Source organism: Vulpes vulpes, chromosome 2 (assembly GCF_048418805.1).
Source record: "Vulpes vulpes isolate BD-2025 chromosome 2, VulVul3, whole genome shotgun sequence".
In the NCBI taxonomy this organism is placed as follows: Eukaryota; Metazoa; Chordata; class Mammalia; order Carnivora; family Canidae; genus Vulpes; species Vulpes vulpes.
Genome location: NC_132781.1, coordinates 151,038,643 through 151,060,907, shown reverse-complemented (window position 1 = coordinate 151,060,907; position 22,265 = coordinate 151,038,643). Strand labels below are relative to the sequence as shown.

The window sequence follows — 22,265 nt, the reverse complement described above, 5'->3', positions numbered from 1 at the left end:
GAAGCTGGGATTTAGACCTAGGTTGTCTGCCTGGGGCCTGAGCTCTCAACCAATGATAACACCCCCACTGCACTGCTTTGAAGGTTTGATGCAGTTGCTGGGGTAATGCACGTAAAGGCACTTATGTGAACTAGAAAGTGTCATATGAATGCTGAGTGGAATTACGAAGTTCAGCATTTTACTGAAAACACAGGCACTGTGTCTATCTTGTCTGGCTTTGTATTTCAGAGCTTAGCACAACTCCACACATTTTTGCTGAATAACAGAATTCCATCCCAAGCTCTAGGGAATGCAGTCCTCCAGCGGTTATCCAGAGTGTTCTCCCCATGAGGTTTCAGCATGTTTTCTAGGAACCAAGCTAACAAAGCAAAAGCAACAACCACACACTCACCCAGGTTAGCAGCCCATCTTCCTCTCAGCTCCTTCCTGGTAAGTTCCTATGGTCTCAGGGTCTGGATTTGGGTCACGTCCCAGCCAGGAAATCCCGGCCTGCTCCCAGTACCTGTGGGTTCCTACCTGGCTGTAGCTGCTCAAAGTCCATCAACATCCTGTAGGCCGTGCAGGGATTGACACTCAGGGTGGCAGCACTCTGAAGAGGGATGTCACTTGGAACTCCGATCAGTGCTTCCTCACTGAACACAGCCTCGGTCCGCCAGGTTCCTGAGTCAGGGGATGAGTCCAGGCTAGTGAGAAAAGATCCCTCTCCACACCTGGCCCCAGATCACCTTCCTCAGTAAACTGGCACCAAAGACATCAGCCTTCAAGTAATACTTGGAGAAAAAATAATATCTTGAAATCCTTTTGAATCTCTGTGAGTCCTCATGATAGTTCTATAAAGTAAATTTTGTTATTCTCACATTAGTTACCATTAGATGTAGCTTATGTTACCCAGCAGGTGGCAAAGGATCTGAAACTATTGGACTCTGAGGAACATCATGACATGGGCAAGAGAAGCTGTGAAAGCCCCCATTTTCCTACTCGGTCCTCCTTTTCCTCGTTGAGGGCAGGTTGACTTGGGTGGTATTGTGGGAAAAAGCATGAAAGTAGAAGTCAAAGGCCTAAGTTTGGGACCTGATTTTGCTGTTCTGCTAGTTGAGCAAATTCCTAAGTCACTGAGTTTTGGTTACCCTGATATATGAGTGACACTGGCAAGAAGAATCTGACTGGCCTCCTCCAAGAGTGCTGCACAAATCAAATGACAGAAGGTAAATGACAAATGCCTGTAAACTGGAGAGAAATGACCATTAACCTCCAGCTCACATTCTAGTGGCAGACAAAATTATAAAATGTGAGTGTGAGAAGGCTCTTAGAACACTGAACACTGAGTTTAACCTCCTTATTCAACAGGGCAGGAAACCAAGAGAGTGACTTGCCCAAAGTCACCTGGCCAATCTGGGCTGCCCTTTCCATCTATAGATACTTAGCCAGGCACTTGAATAGCACAGATGCATTCCTGCCTTTTGCAGAGCTTTGTTCCAGTGGAGAACAGGTGAAAAACAGACAAGCAGGTACAGTAACTACAAATTATAAAGGCAGAAAGTAATACTGGGGAGAATTACTTGAGATGGGGATCAGGGACAGCTTCTCTGAGGAGATGCAGGTTAAGAGTTAAAGGATACAGATGCTAGCCATTCAAAGACTACATCAAGAACATTCTAGGGAAAGGAAAAAGCATATGCAGAGGCTCTGAGGCAGGACAGAGGATGGACCTGGAGGATACACGCTGCTGGGCAGAAGGATGGGAAGACAGACCTGGGCTATGGCTAAAGTGGCTTGGGCTAGAGGAGCATCACTCAAACTTTCAGGATCTTGACCCACAGTAACCATGAGTTTTGATATATTCACATATATAAATATGTTAACATACACATACATAAACATAAAACAGAAACGAAAGCTTTAGGGAACAGTATTTACCCTACTATGTATAATGCAAGATTCTATTTTGACTGATTTTAGTAAACAACAACAAAAAATGCTGTTTGTAGCCCCCTAGATCAATTTTGCTAGTGGGTTACAACTGGCAGTCTGACAGGTGCTCACCCATGCAGGTGGGATCCTGTATAAAGCACAAGTGAGGAGGACAGACTTGGGGGTCAGACAGACACAGATTTAAGCCTTGGTTCCACCATATACTCACTAGGTCACCTTAAAGAAACTGTTTGGAGCCTTGCTGGCTCAGTGTCAGGGCTCCTTGGCCTATGCCTCAAAGCTCTGGAGTGTGTGCACCTACCTAGTTGCCGGGATTCTAACAGTACCCTGGCACCACATGGTCAGGCATGGGGAGTAGGAGATAGCCTTGGTGACTACTAACTGTGCTGTAGGAGGGGAGAGACGATGTGGGCTTTAGAAGGACCAGGTAGTGGAAACAGGAGGCAGGGACACACTGTTAAGGGCTGCATCAATCCCAGAGTAGATCTGTGGCTGAGAAAACAAGACACTGAAAAATTGAAGGGTTCCTTTGGAATCTAGGAGGTACCTGAGCATTCTCTGGGCTCCACCTAGCCTAGTTTTCAAATCCTCATTGTCATCTTCATAATCATAGCCCCCATTCATTTTAGCCAATATGTGCCATGTATCTATTCTGCACCAAACACCTAGTGTAGGGCTTTCTATGCATGCAATTAGGGGTGTTTTCTAATTCCCCTTAATGGTAGGACAATGGAAATCCAGCCTTTGACATGAATTTCTGGGGCTTGGCAGTCCTTAATCCTCTTCTCAAGAGAACCTGGGATGGGGGCAGTACCCATGGTCAGCCCCAAGAACTTTCAGGGTTTTAAAGTAGAAATCCTTAGACTTCAGAATGGGGGACCTGCTTAAAAACCCTGGCTCTGCCAGTCATGATTTGTGTGACTTAGAATTATCACTTCACCTTTTTTTGGCACTCATGTCATAGTGTGAAGATTACAGCCTTTATACAGACTATCATTGTGCCTAGTGCATAGTAGATGCATAATGTCCCTTGGTTTCCTTTATTGACCTTAATTCCCATGCCATAGTTGTCAGGACTCCCGTTCCTCACCCCTGTGCAACTGACCCTTAACCATTTCTACCACCGAATACAGGGGTCGGCAAACTATGGCCAGGCCAAACCTGGCTCACCACTTGTTTTTGTAAACCAAGTTTTATTGGAACACAGTCATGCTCACTTCTTATGTATTGTCCATGGCTGTTCATGATGGCAAAGTTGAATAGAGGCAGTATGGCCTGCAGAGCCTAAAATATTTACGGGTTGGCTCTTTAAGATAGAGTTTGCTTCTCCCTCTGTGTGTCTGCCTCTCTCTGGGTCTCTCATGAATAAATAAAATCTTAAAAAAAAAAAAAAAAAGTTTGCTGACCCTGATCTAATGCATACAGAAATTTAGTTTGTCAAAATTGTTGTATGTCTTCCCTCTGTTGAGCTGCATGAGTGAGTTGGGATGTGCCAGGCAATGACTTAGCTGCCCTGCACAGATGAGGAAATAGACTCGAAGTAGCTATGGCTTCAACAAGCTCACCCACGGAGGTGGAGTGAGATTCCCAGGCTGCTGCTCCTGCTCCTGCCCCATGCTGCCTCGGGAGGGTTTTGAGTTTTTCCAATGAGAAAGTCAGTCTATACATTCTCTGGTCCAGTCTCCCTGGGGACTGGCTGCATGTAGGGAAAAGCTGGCTCTGGGCACAGCTTGAGCTTCATGGCTCAGTACCACGAAGGATGACCAAGGTCTTGCCAGTTGAGGACTGATGCATTTAATGATGGTCACTCTTACAATACTGCAGCCCTTACTAGAAGAAAGACCATTATCTGTTCACTGCTGCCTTCCAGAGCCCTGCACACAGCAGAGACTCATGAAATCCTTGCTGAATAAATGGAGTCGATTATAGTCCTGGCCATTATAAAATCCTCATGCTCTTTGGCAACTGGTGGGAAAGACTTACCTTTTGTCCAGGGAGAAATCCCTGTTCTGGCTGACACCACCACCTCCACCCATGCAATTACCTGCTCCCCTGGCAGATGCCCCTTATTCTTCTCTTCAAATCTAGTGATTTGGCTTCTGTTCTTCTGTTCCTGTCTTCTTGGGTCCTATGGCACTGCCTTGTTCAGACCCTTCTCGTGTGAAGCCCAACTGTTTAGCCACCTCCTTACTGGCTTCCTGCCTCGGTGGAGGCTCTGCCTTTCCAAAGCATTCTTTGCACTGCTTAAGTCTGGTCCACTCATTCTTCTTAATTCTTCCTTGGGCTCTCTCTGACCATAGATGTGAGCCCTCCATGACTGGATCCCCTCCTACCTCTATAGCCTCATCTCGTGTCTCCCTCAGGCCAGCTGGGACCTAGCCAAACCCCACTACTGCAGTTCTGACAGTGCCATGCCTTCTCCACCACTGCACCTTTGCACACGCTGCATTTCCTGCCTGGAAGCCCTTCCTCACCTAGCCCACTGGCTGTGCTTCTACTCAGTCTTCCAGACTGAGTTCAAGCACCACTTCTTTGGGAAGCCCCTCTTAATGCTTCCCAAGATGGGGGCTCTTGCCTTTGTGTTCACCTTTTCCCATAGCCCTTACTAGAGTGTATTGTGTTAAGCGTTGTCTTTCTATTCCTGGGTTCCCCATCCCCAGCCAGCTTGGAGGGCAGAGACTGTCTGCCAGAGGCTGGCTCAGAGCACCAGTCCCTATCAATATGGTGAATCCTGCTGCTCTTGGGTCTGTTCAAATGTCTAGGCTCTTTCACTGCCAGGTAGGGCTGCAGGACAGAGTGGATCTATCCTTGGCAGCTTTTCTTTTCTTTTTTGGTAGGGGGAGGGGAAGAGAGAGAGAGAATCCCAAGCAGGCTCCATGCCCAGCATGAAGCCCGACACACAGGACTTGTTCTAACCATCCTGAAATGATCTGAGCCAAAATCAAAGAGTCAGATGCTTAATCGATTGAACTACCCTGGTGCCCTCTTGGCAGCTTTTCTGATCTCAGAGAAGAAAAGAGCTTCTAATAAACTTCTCTTACTATTTTTTCCTATCTGGTACCTTTTTCTTTCTAGAACTGCTCCTTCCTAACCACTGAGGTTGTTAACTGCAAGCTCCCATCCTCTAAACCATAGGGGTGGGCAAGACACTCAACTAGGACAAATGGAATGGCCTAGCCCCACGCTCCCGGTGGTTCTAAGCCATAAACATCTTTGCCGCAAGCATTTCTGCCATATAACTCATTAACCATAAGGTAATTTTGCCGTAAAAAGTTAAAAAAAAAATAACTGGTTGACAGTTTGGTGTGACAGTTTGTTGATTTCATCTACTGGTTGACAGTTTGGTTTCATTTCTCCATTGACACAATCCTCTCATTTTATACTATATAAACTGTAGCCCTCATAACGGTCTATACAGTAGGACAGTTTTGAGCCCACATTTCCCAGAGAACTTTGGAACCTATATCAACAGAAATGTGACAATATGCCAAAACCAGACAACGGTGCAAAGGCTTTCACAACACAATACAAAGCCCAGTTATAAATGTGCATCCTAGTATTTGGAAACTGATACTTCTCTTAAGGAAGATATTTTAGCAAAAAAAAAAGCATGATACTGATTCAGGAGACAAATCAACAAGCACAAAAAATTTTATGATACTAGGAACAAAAGACTTTGAAAATAAATGCTTAGGTACATTTTGAGGATTCACAAAATAAAATCAGTATTTGTGCAGTATTGCCAGACATCTACACATTTTGAATTTTCTCCAACATTTTTATTTGCAATAAAGTCTTTTTAATTTTGTTACTAATTTTTCATGTTTCATGATGTCCTTTTTAATGAACATTCCTCTTTTATTTTTCATGATTTTATCTTTTACAGCAAAGTTGCCTTATGGCCAATAGTTATGGTGCGAAAATGCTTGCAGTGAAAATGCTTGTGGTGACAGTGCTGGACATAACGGCTCAGGAATGAGCAAGGACTCAGGCAGGGTCAGTCAGTCTTCCTACCAAATGGATATGGCTGTGCTGGACAGATTGTGTTCATTCGTTTGTTCTTAAGATGATGCAAACCTCAGGTTGGTGGTGGCCATTTATGAAAGGTCAGTTTGAATTTCAGCCCCACCATTTATTGGCTGGGTGACCTTGGGCAAGTTGCTTAATATTTTACATTTGCCTCATATCTACCTCTTGTGGGAATGACTGAATTAATATATACAAAGTGCTTAGAACAGTGCCTGATGCAAAGGGAGTAGACAGTAAATATTTGTTGATGTTATTACATCACTATATGGGGAGATTCCATCTGAGAACTAGTGAGAACAACAAAATGAGCCTGATATCACTGGTTCCTGGATCCAGCTGTGCCTGAAGCCTTCCATTTGTTGTACTTCCCAGAAACCAATTAACTTTTTTTATAAACCAAGTTTGAGTCAACTATCTGTAAATTATAATCTAAAGGATCCTAATACTGTAGTGTAGCAGGAAAAACAGTGGCAAAAGATTTTGATGGGCTCTTTTTCAGTTTGCTGTTTGAATTTGGGCAAAGGCTTCTTCCCAAGCTTCAGTTCCTTATACATCTAAAGGGTTGGATATTGTCTTCCCTGCTTCCCTCTCGTGGTTGCTCTCAGGATCCTTTGTATAATGTTTGTGCCTCAAAAACTGAAATGCTAAGGAACAAAACTCACCAATTACTCCTTACTATATATCAAAGAGGATCCTAACTCCTTAGCTTGGCTTTTGCAGAGCTACCCCATCTGGCCCCACTACCTCTATAACCTTTAATCACTTAAGTGGTCCTCTCCCATGTACAAATCCTCTGCTGAGGCTACACTGGATTTCTCATTTTCCAAACTCACTTTTGTGTCTTTGCTCATTTTGTTTCCTACAAATGCAGATTTCTGGCTCATCTCCATCTAACATAATTCATCCATTGAAGGTCCATGCCAAATAAGTCTCCTCCACAAACCCCTCATCCTTCCTTAAGACTGTCTATCTCTCTCACGTTTGCATTCACACACAGAGGAGCCAGAAGTGTCCTCTGCTTCCTGTGAACTTGTAATAAATCCTTTATTCAGATTGCTAGCTTGGAGATTTCTTCAATTATATATTTTTTTAAAGATTTTATTTACTGGGACGCCTGGGTGGCTCAGCGGTTGAGCATCTGCCTTCGGCCCAGGGCGTGATCCTGGAGTCCTGGGATCGAGTCCCACGTTGGGTTCCCTGCATGGAGCCTGCTTCTCCCCGCTGCCTGTGTCTCTGCCTCTCTCTCTCTCGTGTGTCTCTCATGAATAAATAAGCCTGATGTGGGACTGGGGCTTGATCCCAGGACTCTGGAATCACGACCTGAGCCAAAGGCAGACACTCAACCACTGAGCCTCTCAGATGCCCCTCTTCAGTTAGATTTTAACCTTCTGGAGAGCAAGGGCTATCTTTTTTGGGTTTCCCACTGTATCTTACAGCAGGGATGTAGGGATTCAGAGAATCACAGCTCTGATCAAAATGTGCCCAAAAAGATGAGATAGCAGGTCCACCACCTCCAAAGTGGAAAAAACACAATTTCTGCTCTCGTTCCTACTGGTGGTGGGTATATGAACTCAATAATAAACCCTGCATTGCTTAGTTACACTGAGCCAAAGAGCAAACATTTCCAGTGCGAGTGAAATACAATCTCGAATAATGAGAGGCTGCAGACACCTGGAGCAACTTACCCAAACCAGCATTTGCTGGAATCACCCAGTCTCCTGGCTTCACCCCAGTCACACTGCCGCCCACTGCTACCACCTGTCCAACGCCTTCATTCCCTCCAACAGCAGGCAGCTTGGGAAGGAGGCCATAATTTCCTAAGGGAGAAGAGTACAGTGTCACCTAGTGAAGCTTGAGCAGTGAAAGAGCAGGAACTTTGGAGTCAGATCTAAGCCCAATCTGGGCTCTGCCTTTGACTTGCTGTGTAACTAACCAGACTCTCTGTGCCTTAGCTTCTTCATCTGTAAAGGGGATAATATTTTTTTTTTAGCGTTCATGGTTATTATGGGGATTAGATAATGTATGAAATGAGCCCAGCACATCACAGGCACTCACAGTGGTTGGTTTACTCCCCACTGCAATTTTCCTAACTCTGAAAAAGCCTCACATTCCAGAGAGGGGAGGCCAGAGAGGGCTGCTCATAGTCTGCAGATGGCTCATCTGGAGAGCAGCTGCTGCTAATCACAGGAATTTCACACCCACACCTGAGGAAAGATGAAAACGAGATGGCAGCTAAGCAAAAAAGCCAATTAACATAAGCCACAGAAACCAAGGTTACCTTGGATCATATTTATGTCAGATGGATTGATAGGGGCCGCCAGCATCTTCACATGGACGTCTGATCCGCCCATAGCAGCCAGCTCCAGGTTCTTCAGCCTAACACAAAGCCAAAGAGAGATGTTAATGTCACCCAGGCTAGACAGGGTGTCTTTTGCTCAAATCATCTCCCCAAAGTAGGTCAGGCAGCAACATTTTTGAGCTGCCATTGTGTCCAGGAATTGGGGTTGTTAGAAGAGAGAAAGGTGCTGCCGGGAATTAGCACAGGCTATGGGTTAACTGTCTCATTAACTGCATGTGGAACATCTCTAGTGCCTTCACAATCCCACTGCCCACTCTATGACAGAAACTAGTGAACCTTCTGCTGGCCAGGATTAGCCTTGTGTTTTCCAAAACTTGCTTATCCCAGTCACCTGGTGTGCTTACTAATAATGCAGATTCTCAGGCCCCAGCTCTGACCTACTGAGCCAGAATCTCAAGATAAGGAAGGGGCAGTCCAAGTAGTTCTTATAGACAGCTGTAACTGGGACACTCTGGGCTAGCCTATCTGTTCTCTGCTTTTTATTTTATTTACATATCTGTTAGTTATAGAGTGGGTGAGGGAACTAGATGCCCAAGTAGTTCAGAGATAACTCCCTGGGTGTCTCTGATTTGCCCCCTGGGTGAGAATCCTGGTCTGTCAGAAGGGATGTTGGATGGACAGCTGAGTCTTAGGTATGCAGCCCCATGACACAACGGCTGTGTTGCCATAGGCAAGTTTCTTCCCAGATCTAGGCCTTTCTCCATTTGTAGAATGGTGGGAGGCGATGGTCGTTTGGACTTGCTCACTGCCAACAGCTTCTCCTGTTTCAGGTGGGATTTCTATGTGGTAAGGCTCTGCTCACAGTGGGCCCTAAACACCATGGAATTAATGTACACTAGAACTTTGGTTAATTGGTTAAACCTGCTGAAGGGCTTTTGTGGAGCCCTGGTGACAAGGTCCATGTGTTGTTTTTGTTTTGTTTTTTATAAAAGGAGACCTTCCAACCAGAAAATACTTATTTCAGACCAGCAGTCCTTGTGACTTTTTAATGACCAGAGAGACTTTCTTTCTCCATACCAAGACTTCACATTTGCACTGTTTCCCTATGCCCAAATGTACTGGTTAAGTAGTAACTCTCCTCATTTTTAGTTAGCAACGGCACATGTAAGTGCCACACAGAGGTTCTTAGCATCAGGCCACAGTGTCAGTGAACTGGGCTGATGTAATTCTATCCACTTCTGGCAGAAATCTGACCTTTTAATTATACCTGAGGCTCCATTTGGGGTAAAAGTGTGATTTTCAAGAAATGTCTTGTACTAATAGTAGTGACAATGGTGGCAGGTATTTATGAGGTATTTGTCATACATCAGGTCCTGCACTAAGGGCTTTAAATACACCATCTGATCTAAGCTATAACTCTCTTGTGAGGAAAGTACTGGTATTCTCATCCTGTCGAGTAGGAAATAGAGACTCCTAGAGATTATGAAACTTGCATAGGGTAAGTGGCAGAGCTTCCTTCCCTACTTTCAAAGTCAGCACTCTGATTATGCTCAGCATGAGCGTCCTGAAATTAGTCTGGGAATCCCCTGACTGTCTACAAGGACCCCTGGGGATCTAAGGACCCCAATCTAGGAATCCCTGTACTGGATCATGACCAAAGTAAGGGAGGCCATGCCTCGCCACGACTGAGAGCTGCAAAAAACCTGAAATAGAAACACTCTGTACAGTAAATAGTTAACTAGGAACGAGTTATGACCGAGGCAGAATAAAGAAAGGGCTCTTCTTGTTTAGGTAACTGTTAAGAAATGTATGCATTTATACACAGTTGGAGGAGGGGAGTCCTTGTAATAATAATAATCATAATAACTACTGTTTGAGTGCTTACCACTGAGGCACTCTGCTAAAGTACTTTCCATGCCAGCTTTCTGCCATTATTCTGATCTTATGGCTGAGGAACAAAGGCACAAAAGAGGCAAATAGCTTGTTCAAGGCCATCAGAAGTAGTAAGTGGCTGATCTGATTTGAACCTGGCAGTCTGACACTAGAGAAGCCAGCTGGTAAGGGGCTAAGCGGACCAGGCAGAGGGTGGTAAGATGAGCACCAGCCTGGAGTGGTGTGTGGGTGTGATCCTTGCTGGACCTGCCTGGGGAGATGGAGGGGGGTGAGCGGCTCCCCAGTCTCCCCAGCAGGTGGGGTAGGGAGCCATCAACGCGACAGTGATGTTTCTCTGTGAACACACTGAGGTCTGCATCCTAAAGAAAAATCTGCCCAGAGCAAATGGACTGAAGACTAGCTGCCCCTTTATATTATCTGTACTGCTTTTCTCTTACATTTTGACAAGTAATCAGTTTTTCTACAAGCTGACAAAGTCCATGTGCTTAAGCTACTGAAAGACATTTTATTTCTGCACATTTTCTGCATTCTCTCCCCTCAGCCCAGAATTTCTTTTCTATAGCTTCTCCACAAAGCGAGAAATTCAATTCACCCTTTAAGACATCATCTAACCCTCTTGGTCCTGGAAAAAATCCCTTGCTCCATCCTCAGTACTCTTGTTACACAGAAGGGGTGACTATGCCATTTAAGACTAACATATGAATTTTTTGCTGTTTATGAACTCTTTTCATACATTCCTTTCAATTGATCACAAAAGGCCTAAGTTCACATTCCTTTTCCAAAACTCTGCAGGTGAGATGTACATCAAGAGTTCAGAACCATGTATTATCTACAACCCCCTGTGGGGGATGGGGCAGCCCTCTGTGATCAGACCCATTGTTTTTGCAGCAAAATGTATGAATATTCACACTGAGGCGGATGAATAATGACCACATAAAAACTGCACAGTAGATCAGGCTTTCCCTCCAAATGAGTTGTGAAACAAAAAAAAATCAAAGTAGAACTGTCAGTTTACAGAACTTTCTGGATTTTGGAGTTGCAGATTCCAACTTGGATTTGGATCCAGGTCTTTTCAGACTCCGTTCAGGGCCCTTTTCACCTCCCTGTGTCTTATAGCCACAATGTGTGTGTGTGTTGGCTCCCCAACTTGGCTATGAGCTCCTGAAGGGCAGAGAACTCTTAGTTGTACCTCAGTGTTTTGCAGTGCCTGGGACCAAAGCAGCGCTCAAGAATGCTTCCTGATGAAATTACCCAAATTTCCTCCCTACTGAGAAAACGTGGCATAAAGTGCCAGCCATTTTAAGGGCGTGGGGGCAGGGAGAGGCTCGAGCCATAGATATTAGCTGTTGAGGCTTATCCTCTACTTCCTGGTTCCGGGCTGTTTAGGAAAAGAACTTTGAAGGATGGGTACAAATAGAAATGGAGATTGTCTTTAAGAGAGTTTGGTCTAAGCAAAAACCCATGGCTCTTTTCCTCACAGGAAAGTGCGGATCAGTTTTGCAGTAAATCACAGTTTAAAAATCTAGATGATAGGGCAGCCCTAGTGGCTCAGCGGTTTAGCGCCGCCTTCAGCCCGGGCCTGATCCTGGAGATCCCGGATCGAGTCCCATGTCAGGCTCCCTGCATGGAGCCTGCTTCTCCCTCTGCCTGTGTCTCTGTCTCTGAGGTCTCTCTGTCTCTGTCTCTCATGAATAATAAATAAAATATTTAAAAAAATAAAAATAAAAATCTAGATGATAAAAAAAAATAAAAATCTAGATGACCACGGTCAAGATGGGAATACTGGTGTAGGAGCATGGGTTTGAATCCTGCCTTGGTCATTTACCAATTAGATAACCTCAAAATACTCATCTGTGAAAGGGGGAGAACACGAGAACCCGGCTCTCAGAATTGAATGAGTTAATGTACATAAAGCATTTGTTAGAGTACCTGATACACAATAGATGCTGAAGAGATGTAAGCTGTTAACAGTGGCGAGAATGTCCAAGGAATCCTTTGGAACAATTAGCTGGCTATCCCTTTGAAAAGAATCACTGTATCACAGAAAGGAAGACAGTACCTTTTTGTAAAACTCAACGAATATTTTACTGACAGTCCTACTCAGTGTCAAGTACCCTGCCAAGGGGTTTAAAGATAAAATCTGCGTGGGAGCTTGACTTAGGTGGTCACTGCAAGAGGCACCCCCAGAGGCAGGCTTGGGGTGCTATCCCTGACTGTTTAAGTGGCTGGAGGGAGAAAATGCTGGATTAACAACTGGGCTTGAATGAATGGTACCTTCATTCAATGAAGAATGGTACCTTCGTTGGGGCTTGAAGGATAAGCAATTTACTGGGTGGACTGAAGGAGGAAGGCAGGCTTTCTTGCTAGAGGGAATGGCAAAGAATCTGACTTGATAACTGGCCAGGCAGTAGGTGCAGTTTGGACAGGAGCCATGGGAATGGAAGGGATTTTATAACCTGGAGTCTCTTAAACAAGAAATGGCATTGATGTCACTTGGTGACAAACTCCGTGTAGGGGGAGGGGGAAGTCTTTGATGGCTCCTAGTTTTCTGGTGGAGGCAACTAGATTTTGACACAGGGAGGAAGGAACAGTGGCTTGGAGTGGGGCGGAAGGTGTTATATTTGGAGCTTGAAGTCCTGCAGTATGGTATGGGGCAGAGGGCACTCCAGGCTGTGAGTCAGCTGTGTGTGGCTGGAGCCTGGGCAAGCAGATCATCTTACTCTGGCTGAACAATTAAACGACAACTCATGCTGATAGTTTACTAAGCTCCAGGCATTGTGCTTAACATTTTATATATATATATATATATATATAATGCTGTTTAGTCCTTAAAACACCTATCAGGAGGGTGTTCTCATCCCAATTTACAGACAGGAAACTGAAGCTCGAGGAGTAATGTGTCTTAGGTAAGACTCTTAGTAAGTGGCAAAACGGGATCTCAAGCTTGACTCTGAAGCACAGACTGTTGAATGCTAAGCTGGTCTCCTTTGCACTGTTTGCCCAATTCCCATCCTGAGAGATAGTATCAGGTATTCCCTGTGGCAAAATACGTTTGAGAAATGCTGCCTACTAATCGCCCTTTCTAAGATTCAGGCTGTGCATCAGAGTCACAAAGGCTGGGAGAAGTCATCCAGGGAAAAAGCCCATGTGGTTCTGTGTAATTCAGAGCTTCTAGAGTTAACTAAGCTGGGAACACTATTTTCATAGCACACTAAACAAACGCCTGCCCCCAGGCAGCAGTTTGAGAAGCCCAGCACTGGGCTACAACCTGCTCCCAGTTCTCTTCTCTGTCTTCTGGATAGCCTAGCTTCTCTGTGCTGCCTGAAATTCACAGCAGTGGGAGGGAAGGGGAGTCAAGCAGGGATGAGGGTCTAGGAGATGGAGAGTTGAAGCTGCGAACACAGGTGGGCGAGGGCAGGGGTGGCCCTGACACATGCTGCTTGCCTGGCGGGAGGTATGTTGGTCCAGCTGCATCTCACCAGGGAGACCGGCCCCAGCCTGCCCCGTGGAATGCCATTAACACCACAGACACTGCTGTTCTGCGCACAGTTCTAACAGCGTCGTCAAGGATACCATTCTGCAGAAACAGGAAGGAAAACGGGGGCCAAGTCTGAATTCCAGGAGTTGGACCTTTGGTGTAATGATAGCAATTTCTTTTTTTTTTTTTTTTTTTAATTCACCAAAGGAACTGGTGGCTGTGTACTGGAGTGCAAATGAGGCACCCAAACACAGTCTGGCTAGATCTCAAGTCACTTCCCTGGGACTGTTCACGGACTTCCCCTGTGAATGTAATGGCGCCACACAACTCGGAGGGACGCCACTGTCTTCACTCAACAGATCCCAGACTGGATAAGGTCACAATGAATCCTTTGAGGCCAAGGCTGTACACCTGTGATGGCATATGAACTACAAGGGAGACAAAAGCGGGCAGAAGAAAGAACCTTTTGAGATGGGGGAAAAAGAGGCCAGTACTCTGGGGACTGGCTCGATTCTATTTGTTGTGTAAGGCAGGCACTAGCCAGCTCTGTGAAGATCTCTTTCCCGCCTTTTGCATTTAATTAGCCACCATTTGTACTTCTCTTGCATCTTCCACTCCATCATCTCAAACTGATTAATATCATCTTGAGAGGGAAGAACAGGCGGAGAGAGACTGTCATGGGCCACACAGACTTTTTCACCTACTCACTATAGACAGCCAAGAATGTGTGTCCAGCATAGGGCACTGGGTGAAGGTAACTACATCTTATGTGGCTCTCTCCACGGTTTTTGGTCCCCATGGTCAGACAAGCTGCCTTCTGTGGTTTGGTGAAATGCTTGGTGTGCTGGGTACACTGTCTGGAGATCTGACTAATAATTAATAATTCATAAGCAGGGCATACTGGGAATTGTGTAAGAATGAAGTTCTTTGGCTCGCAGCTTTTGTAACAGCTCACCCCTCAGCCGGGGTGGTTGGTGGCCTTGGTGGGTGGGGTTCTAAAGGAGTCCTGGGCTCTCAGGGAAAGTTCCTTTCCCTGAGCCAAGCTCATACACTCAATGTCTCTTGGTGTGCTATGCACACCCACTTGCCTCCCCGTGCCTTTTCTGCCTCAAAGTAATCTTGCCCTCCCACCATTCAGGACTACTGGCACTTCAATACAATCATTTTGAATGGGAAGGAATTAGAGACTTAGAGGAACTTCTGGAAGTTTCTACCCGGGACTGGCAAAGAAACCCTCTCTCTACCTTCTCAATCCCTTACTTTCTCTCAATTAAGATTACCAGTAAGCCTGTAAATCCCATAATATTCTACAGCTGCTGACAGAAGGAAACTTGTCTGAAGGGAGCTGCAGTCTGCTACTTCGTTTGCTGAAGTCTAACCTTGTTGATCCAGAGAACAAGACTGGGCCACAGCAGGGGGACTGAGTCCCTGTCTGCAGCTGCTTTTGTCATTTTGACAGGTACAAAGATGACCATGCATCCCCTGCCTGGCAGGCTACTGATTATGATACCAGCTAGGAGTAAAGGGGGCCCTTGGTGAAATTTTGTACCCAGGGCCCCTGATTTCTAGCTGCAGCACTGCTTCCTGGAGTTTGCTAGAAACACCACTGGTGAGCAGGCAGTTCAGTGTCTACTCAGTTTCACAGCTATCAGGCCTGCACAACTCCTGGATCAAAGAGCACTCAGTCTTCTATCCATTCCCATGGTTGCAGGATTATGTGGAGAAGGACGCTAAAACCTCACCTTATCTCGGCAGGAAAAAGTGCTTCTTGGGGAGAATGGGGTAAAGAGATGTATAGGTTTTGAAGTATATAGAAAACGGAGCTGTGACAGTTTATTACTGGCAAAGAAGATGGGACTGGGTGGTGGTGACGGGAAGAGACAGCATGTGTGCCCATCTTTACCACTGCTGACTTTGGTCAACCTCTTCATTTTATCAAGAATAACTGAAAAGACTGGAGACTGGAATGAGATTTCCTCATTTGAACAATGAGTGGCAGAGCAGGGACCAGAACCCAGACCGGTGCTCTTGGGGGTGGGTCCCAGTGACACCTCTTGAACCACATATTAACCTCATGGCAGCTCTGCTTTTCTTTCTCTAAAATGACCCTTCCACCTGCTCCAGAGTGGTAAGGGCCTGGAAGCACACTAGAGAACTGCAGCAGCTGCCGGAAGGGCCAGACAAGCATAGTAACTTGGGGCTGCTCTGGTGGGGGATGGAGGCAGCTCTCCTCCCACACACTCCGAACATAGGGGCAACTCCGGTCTGCTGTACGATACTTCCGAGCTCTGCCTGCCACGTTTCACCCTCAGCGTTTTGGCCCTCAACTCCACAGCCTAGGGTGAAGTCCAGAGGGAGGGTAATGTACAAGTGTGACAGGATGTGGACTCCAGCTTGAGTTTGAGTCCTCAGTGATCTAAAGCTAGTCCCTTCGGAGATTGATGGAGCTGACACCTCCCTCAAGGATCACATATTGAGTGCATGGTAGGCACATAATAAATATCTGCTAATCAGACACACCAGGTTTTCTCTTCCCTCTAGGCTTTTACACATGTACCCCCAAAAAGGGGTACCTAACCCCCTCAGAGTAGTCAGAGAATGCTTTCTCTGAAGGCACAGAGGTCTAGGTCGAGTCCCCCAGGAGATAAGGTGGGCAATATGTGAGGAAAAGCATAGAAATACTCCAAGCAGAGGTACCCCTTTTCTGGGTGCCCACAGCAGTCTAAATGATATGGCATTTTCCCCACAGGGCTATGGTCACCCATCTCCTGGACTCGGGTGTGAGTTCCTTAAGGGCAAAGACCACAGACTATTCGTCTCTGCATTGCATGTAGAAGGCCCTCGAAGAATAACTCCTGGCTAACTTACTAAACCAATGAATTCTGTTCCCTCCTCTTTCATTCATGACCACAATAAAGGGCTCTAAGAGATCAATGAACAAAATCTAGTTCTCAACAGAGTGCCAAACCCTTTTTTTTCTTCAAGGTATTATAATTCTGGTTTAAAAACCAAATCACCTGCATAGTTTTGGTTATAAACACTGACATCAACTAACTGTAAAAACAAGTCCCCTGAGAGTGAACAGTGTCCTAAAGTGAGGCCTTACTACCCATACAGCTTGGGTCCTCACTACCTGCTCCCCCAAATTCCATTTGCTTAAGACAGAATGGGTTTGTTTAAGGGTTTCATAGCTTCATTTCATTTTGTGCTGGCAGCAGGCAGGTGAGAAAGCTGTGATGATCAGGATGTTATTTTATGAAAGCTTCAGGATCTTGAAAAAGGAGACCAGACAGAGAATAACATTCCTACCATCTTCCCTAAGGTGGGGCTGCCCTTTCTATGAAGAGTAAAGACTTGGGGTCACCTGAATGGCTTATAATTTCACCTTCTCTTCTGGCCTATCTTCTCCATTTTATATGCCATCTCATTCTCAAAAAACATGAGATGATTGTCATTGTTTCTTTAGGTCTCTATCAAGGACTGTTATAAAGAAGGGTCCTAGTTGTATGCTCTTGGGCAAGTAACTGTCAAGCTTAAGCCTTAGTTCCCTTATCTGTAAAATGGGGAAAATAATGACCGAATTGGATTTTTGTGATTTTTAAGTTCCATAATATATTTGGGGAACTTAGCCCAATGCCTGCATAGTAAATCAAAGCTGTTTTTACCATAATACCCAGAGAATGGCAAAGTTCTGAAAGGGGGCTTTCAGGAACAGCAGGAAAAGGGGACATTGGAGTTTCTATGAACTATCTGATAGAGAACCCAGAACTCTGCACAAGGAGTATGGCCATGGGGACCTCTGAAATTTCCCAAGTTATAATTCTTCCAAGTTTATCATTTTCTCCTGCAGTCTCACTTCACTTAGATCAGTAGTTTGATCCTTCAAATGCAAAAGGCCCAAGTGCTTATTTAGGGGAGTTCACTTGGGAGGGGGAGAAAACAACTCTAGGGGAAAGGGGAACACGGCTTAGTACAGAGACCAGCTGGAATGTTTGGGGGCCAACTGGAATGAAGAGGACATTCAGAGATCCCTGGATGTCTTATTCTGAGTTCTGTACCCCTCACACCTGAGCAGATCGTTCCTCATTTCCTCCCTGCTGCTCAGTGAACACCATAAGCTACGCTGGTTTGGGGAACACTCTGCTCAGACTCTGGGCGGTTCCACGACCCTGCGTGGTGTAACCTGACCCACATACCCAGTCACTGGCATACTTAAAGGACACCTGATTCTGTGATAGTGTGGTTACCCTAAACCTCCAAAGACTTGACTACAAAGAAGAGAATCCCGGCCTCTGGCTTCAGTCCACACACGAACAAGTCAAGTTGCCTGAATCTGGGTCAGAAGGGAAAGCCACTCTTCTGCAGTAGAGGGAGAATTACTGCCTAATAGTCTGTATTCACAAGGGCAATGGTTCCCAACCCTGGGCAGGGCATCAGAACCACTTGGGGAGTTTAAAAAACACAGGTATGTTCAGGACCATCCTAGACCTACTAACTGCCTCGGGGAAGTGCCTGGGAATATGGAGCAAGTGCCACAAGTCACCGGATGTGAAGCCAGGGTTGAGGAATGTTGCATGAAAGTATCATGTTTTGAACTTCTGGGAAAGAACTAGGGTTCCAAACAAGGAGACAAGAGCGCTCTCTTTTTTTCCCTAAATGGCATCTGCTACCAGATCAGATTTGTTTTGGATTCCTTGGCTCCCCAAGAGGAGGGAATCAATCAGGAGGCAAATGTACTCAGCTGCCTAACCTTCCCAGGCCTTTTCAAAGGGTCCCATCCTCATCACCACAGAGTTCAATTAAAAAAAAATTTCTTAGAGAAATTAGATTCATAACTACCATTTTTGGAACACTTGTTTTGTGGCAGTTCCTGTACCAGCCAGAGAAACTAGAAGCCTGTGAGAGAGGCGCCACATCATTCCCATTTGGGATGCATTCCTGAAAAATGGTATTCATCAGAGCTTTACCAACCCATTACAGCAGTCCTCAGGGACAGGTCTTCCCAACACGGTGATCAGTACCAATGATTAACATACAATTTGAGGGGTACTGACTGATGTGTCTTCTCAGTATTCTAATGGTGGCTGTGGCTAAGCTGAGTGCATGACCCTGAATTTAACTGAAGCTTATCTCTTCCAGCTGTCAAAACATCTGGCTTGAATTTTTTTTTAAGTAAAAATATGGAATGCATCATGAATTTGCGTGCCATCCCTGAGCAGGGACCATGCTAATTTTCTCTATACTGTTCTACTTTAAGCATACGTGTTGCTGAAGAGCGCACTCTGCCCTGTATTTTAACCATAAAAATAATTCCATGTTTCCCTATCCTTTGGAAAACAATCAGACCATTTGCTGGGAATCAGAGAGTTGTAATCAAGGGACTGTAGGAGAGTACACAGGCACTTTCAGTGGACAGCATTAGATTGATCTCAGCTATTTAGCACTATTAGCTATACGTGTACTGTTGCCATGTTTAAAGACGATGTAACTGAGGCTCAGAGAACTTCAGTAACCTGCCAAACACACAGAGCTAGGATGAAGTAAGGACTGGTCTCCAGGTCTGATTCCCAGACCAGTGCTTCTGACTTAGCTCCACTACAGTGACCCCAGTAGCTCTTCTGAATGGTTATAGTCATTTATGAGCAGATTTATAATGGTTGACAATTCACATACTGTTTTTATCAGCCACATGCAAAAATCATGGGTTAAGATCTAACAGAATTTTAGGAGAACATAATCGTAAAAGTAATGAGGGCTCAGAGGGGCTGAATAACTTGTGTAACATCAAACAGCTACTACTGGGTGGAGTCCGTATTTGATCTTAAGATCTGTAAAGCTCCCAAACAGGAGCTTTTTTTTTAACTGGCTAAATGCACATATACAGTGTGATAGAGAGAAAATCATATGAGATAGGATTAGAAGCTATGGGTCCCTGTCCCTGTCCTGATCTTTATTAGCTCTATCACTTTGGACAAGTCCCTTCTTGTCTCCTGCAAACTGAAAACAATGGTCTCCCACCTACTTTCTGGGAAGTGAAGATTCAAATGGACAGAAAAGCATTCAGAATATAGTCTCTCTCTCTCTCTCTCTCTCACACACACACACACACACACACACACAAAATAGAGCCTAGGAACTCAGGCAAATCAGTAAGACCTAGGTTTAAATGTTGACTCTGCCACTTACTGGCTGTGAGACCTTGGGCAAGTGATTTTTACCTCTCTTACAACTCAGCTCTGTCACTGACAAAATGGGGTTAAATCAAGTACCTACCCTAAACGTGAGGATTAATTGAGAGGATCCATTTGGACACACCCATTGTGTGCCTGACACATATACCCCGTCAAAGTCATTGAGGGATAAATGGATAAAATAAATGTGGTTTACACGTGTAAATGGGAGGTATATATATAAAGTAGTGAAATAATGTACATAATAATGTTACATATTAGATATATAAAATATTGGAATATTATTCAGTCATACAAAAGAATGAAATCTTGCCACTAGAGACAACATGGATGGACGCTGAAGGCATTCTGCTACATTAAATAAGTCAGAGAAAGACCAATATTGAATGATCGCACTGCCAAGTGTATTCTAAATAAACAAAACCCGGGGCACCTGGGTGTCTCAGTGGTTGAGCAGCTTCCTTCCGCTCAGGGTGTGATCCCGGAGTTCCGGGATCAAGTCCCGCATCCGGCTCCCTGTAGGGCGCCTGCTTCTCTCTCTCTGCCTTTGTCTCTGTCTCTCACGAATAAATTTTTAAAAATATATAAATAAATGCTTTAAGAAAAAAAAAAAACAAATAAAAAACCAATCTCAGATACAGAGAACAGACTGGGGTGTGTGTGTGTGTGTGTGTTGCACAGGGGCCAAATGGGTGAAGGGAGGCAAAAGGTACAAACTTCCTGTCACAAAATAAGCAAGTCATGGGGACCTTACCTACAGCTTGGTAATTACAGTTCGTAATATTACACTGCATGTCTGAGAGATGCTAAGCGAGCAGACCTTGAAAGTTCTTCTCCTCAGGAAAAAAAATAAAAATAAAGAAAATCATGTATGCTGACAGATAATTAGCTGGACTTACTGTGGCAATCATTCTGCAATATTTACACATATCGAGTCATCATGCGGTACACCTAAATCGAATATAATATCGTATGTCAATTGTACCTCAAAAAAAAAAAAAAAAAGTTAGCCACACTATTACCGTCACGACTGTGCCTCTCCGGCCTTCAACTACCCGGAAGCACCGACTTTCCGAGCTTCCCAACGCGCCGGGGGCTTCCGTCGGGGTCCCCGTTACTCTCCGCCTTCCGCGTCCCCCGGTCCCTCCTTCGTCAGTCCCCCCTTCTCCACAGCGCGTCCTAACCCCCTCCAGGAACCCCTGGCCCCGTTTAGGCGCCGCCTCTTACTCGACGACCTTGGCTGGGTCCCCATGGTGCCCATAGATCAGCGCCCGGACCCGGGAGGGCTCGGCAGGTGCGGAGCAGGGAGCGGCGGCAGACCAGCCGCGGCCCCAAGCGAGGGACACGGTTCGCGTCCGCAACAGCGCGCCGCGGCCCCACATGCTTCCCGCAGAGTCTCAGAGCCCGACAGCGCGCTGACGTCATCGGCCTGCGCCCGCGCGCGCCTGCGCCTGCGCCCCGCCCCGTCGCGTGACCACGCCCCTCGCTCTTTTAAAAGGTCGCCCTCTTCCTCGGCGGCCCGCGCGGGGGCGCTTGCGGAGGCCGCGGGGGGGCGCGGGGGCGCGAGGTCGGAGGTGGAGGTACCCGAGGGAGTTGCGGAGCCTCGGCGCCGGTCAAAGTCTGAGAGCGGCCCAGCGCTGTGTCTGCAGGCTGCGATTCGGTGTTCGATTTGGGGGAAGTCATTTACCCTTCCCTCCCAGCGCTCACCTGTGCCAGACCTTTTAGGGCATCACCTCGCTGAATCCCTGCTGCCCTGGAACAGCACAGGGAGGCAAAGTTCACCTCCTTTACCAATGAATAGCGTCCGTGTAACTTGGTGTGGAGATGAGGGTACTCGGGCTCGGAGCTAGAAGATTTAGGTTCATCTCCTCGTCCTAAATGCTTTCTAGTTTGGCCACCTTGGGCTAGTGTCTGAAGCTCCCAGGCTATTTCCCCATGGGTCTGCAGGAGAAAGGTGCTCTGGAAGGAGCCCGGGGTGGAGATGGGGCTCTTGCAGGAAGTGCTGTTGGAGCCTGTCCTGCTCAAAATCTTCAGTGTGCATAAAAATCGCCCGAGGCCACATCTCGAGCCTACTGAATTAGAATTTTGGCGACATGTCCTGGAATCTACAATTCCTACAAGCTTTCAAGAACATTCTGATGCAGGTGGCCCAGGAAACAGGCTTAGGCAAACACTGATCCAGGGCTCTGAAGGATAAGGAAGAAGAGTTCCTTTCTCTAGATTTTATTGACCCAAAACTTGCCAGCTCCAAGCCTTTTCTCTGAGGAAGAGAAGAAAGCAAAGTGCTCTCCCAAAAGCTGCCGGTTGTTGGATTCTGGCAAAACTGTCTTTGAGTCTTGGCTCTGCCATTTTCCAGCCATTGGATTTTGGACAAGTCACTTGGCCTCTCTGTGTCTCTATTTCCCTATCCTTAAAATGAAGGAAATAGTAATATTTGTTTCAA

At 45.8% G+C, this 22,265-nt stretch overlaps 1 protein-coding gene and 1 non-coding gene across 5 annotated transcripts in view; both read right to left on the bottom strand.

Annotated features, from left to right (window-relative positions):
• MECR (mitochondrial trans-2-enoyl-CoA reductase) overlaps positions 1-21,269 on the bottom strand; it is a 35,615-nt gene extending 14,346 nt beyond the window's left edge. Inside the window, exons 1-4 of one of the 4 annotated variants that reach the window (XM_026014335.2) lie at positions 21,050-21,269; positions 8,240-8,337; positions 7,647-7,778; positions 517-660 (exon numbers count right to left, since the gene is read on the bottom strand). In XM_026014335.2, the coding sequence (XP_025870120.1) occupies positions 517-660; positions 7,647-7,778; positions 8,240-8,337; positions 21,050-21,204 (529 nt within the window). In that variant the 5' untranslated portion in view covers positions 21,205-21,269. Of the gene's footprint in view, positions 1-516; positions 661-7,646; positions 7,779-8,239; positions 8,338-12,082; positions 12,185-13,597; positions 13,731-20,576; positions 20,596-21,049 lie in introns of those variants that run through there. The other 3 variants (XM_072750514.1, XM_072750512.1, XM_026014337.2) reach the window with 3 other exon arrangements.
• On the bottom strand, positions 18,806-18,910 carry LOC112931832 (U6 spliceosomal RNA). Its single transcript, XR_003237375.1, has one exon. It is a non-coding gene; the product is annotated as a U6 spliceosomal RNA (small nuclear RNA).
• Positions 21,270-22,265: the final 996 nt, after the last annotated feature.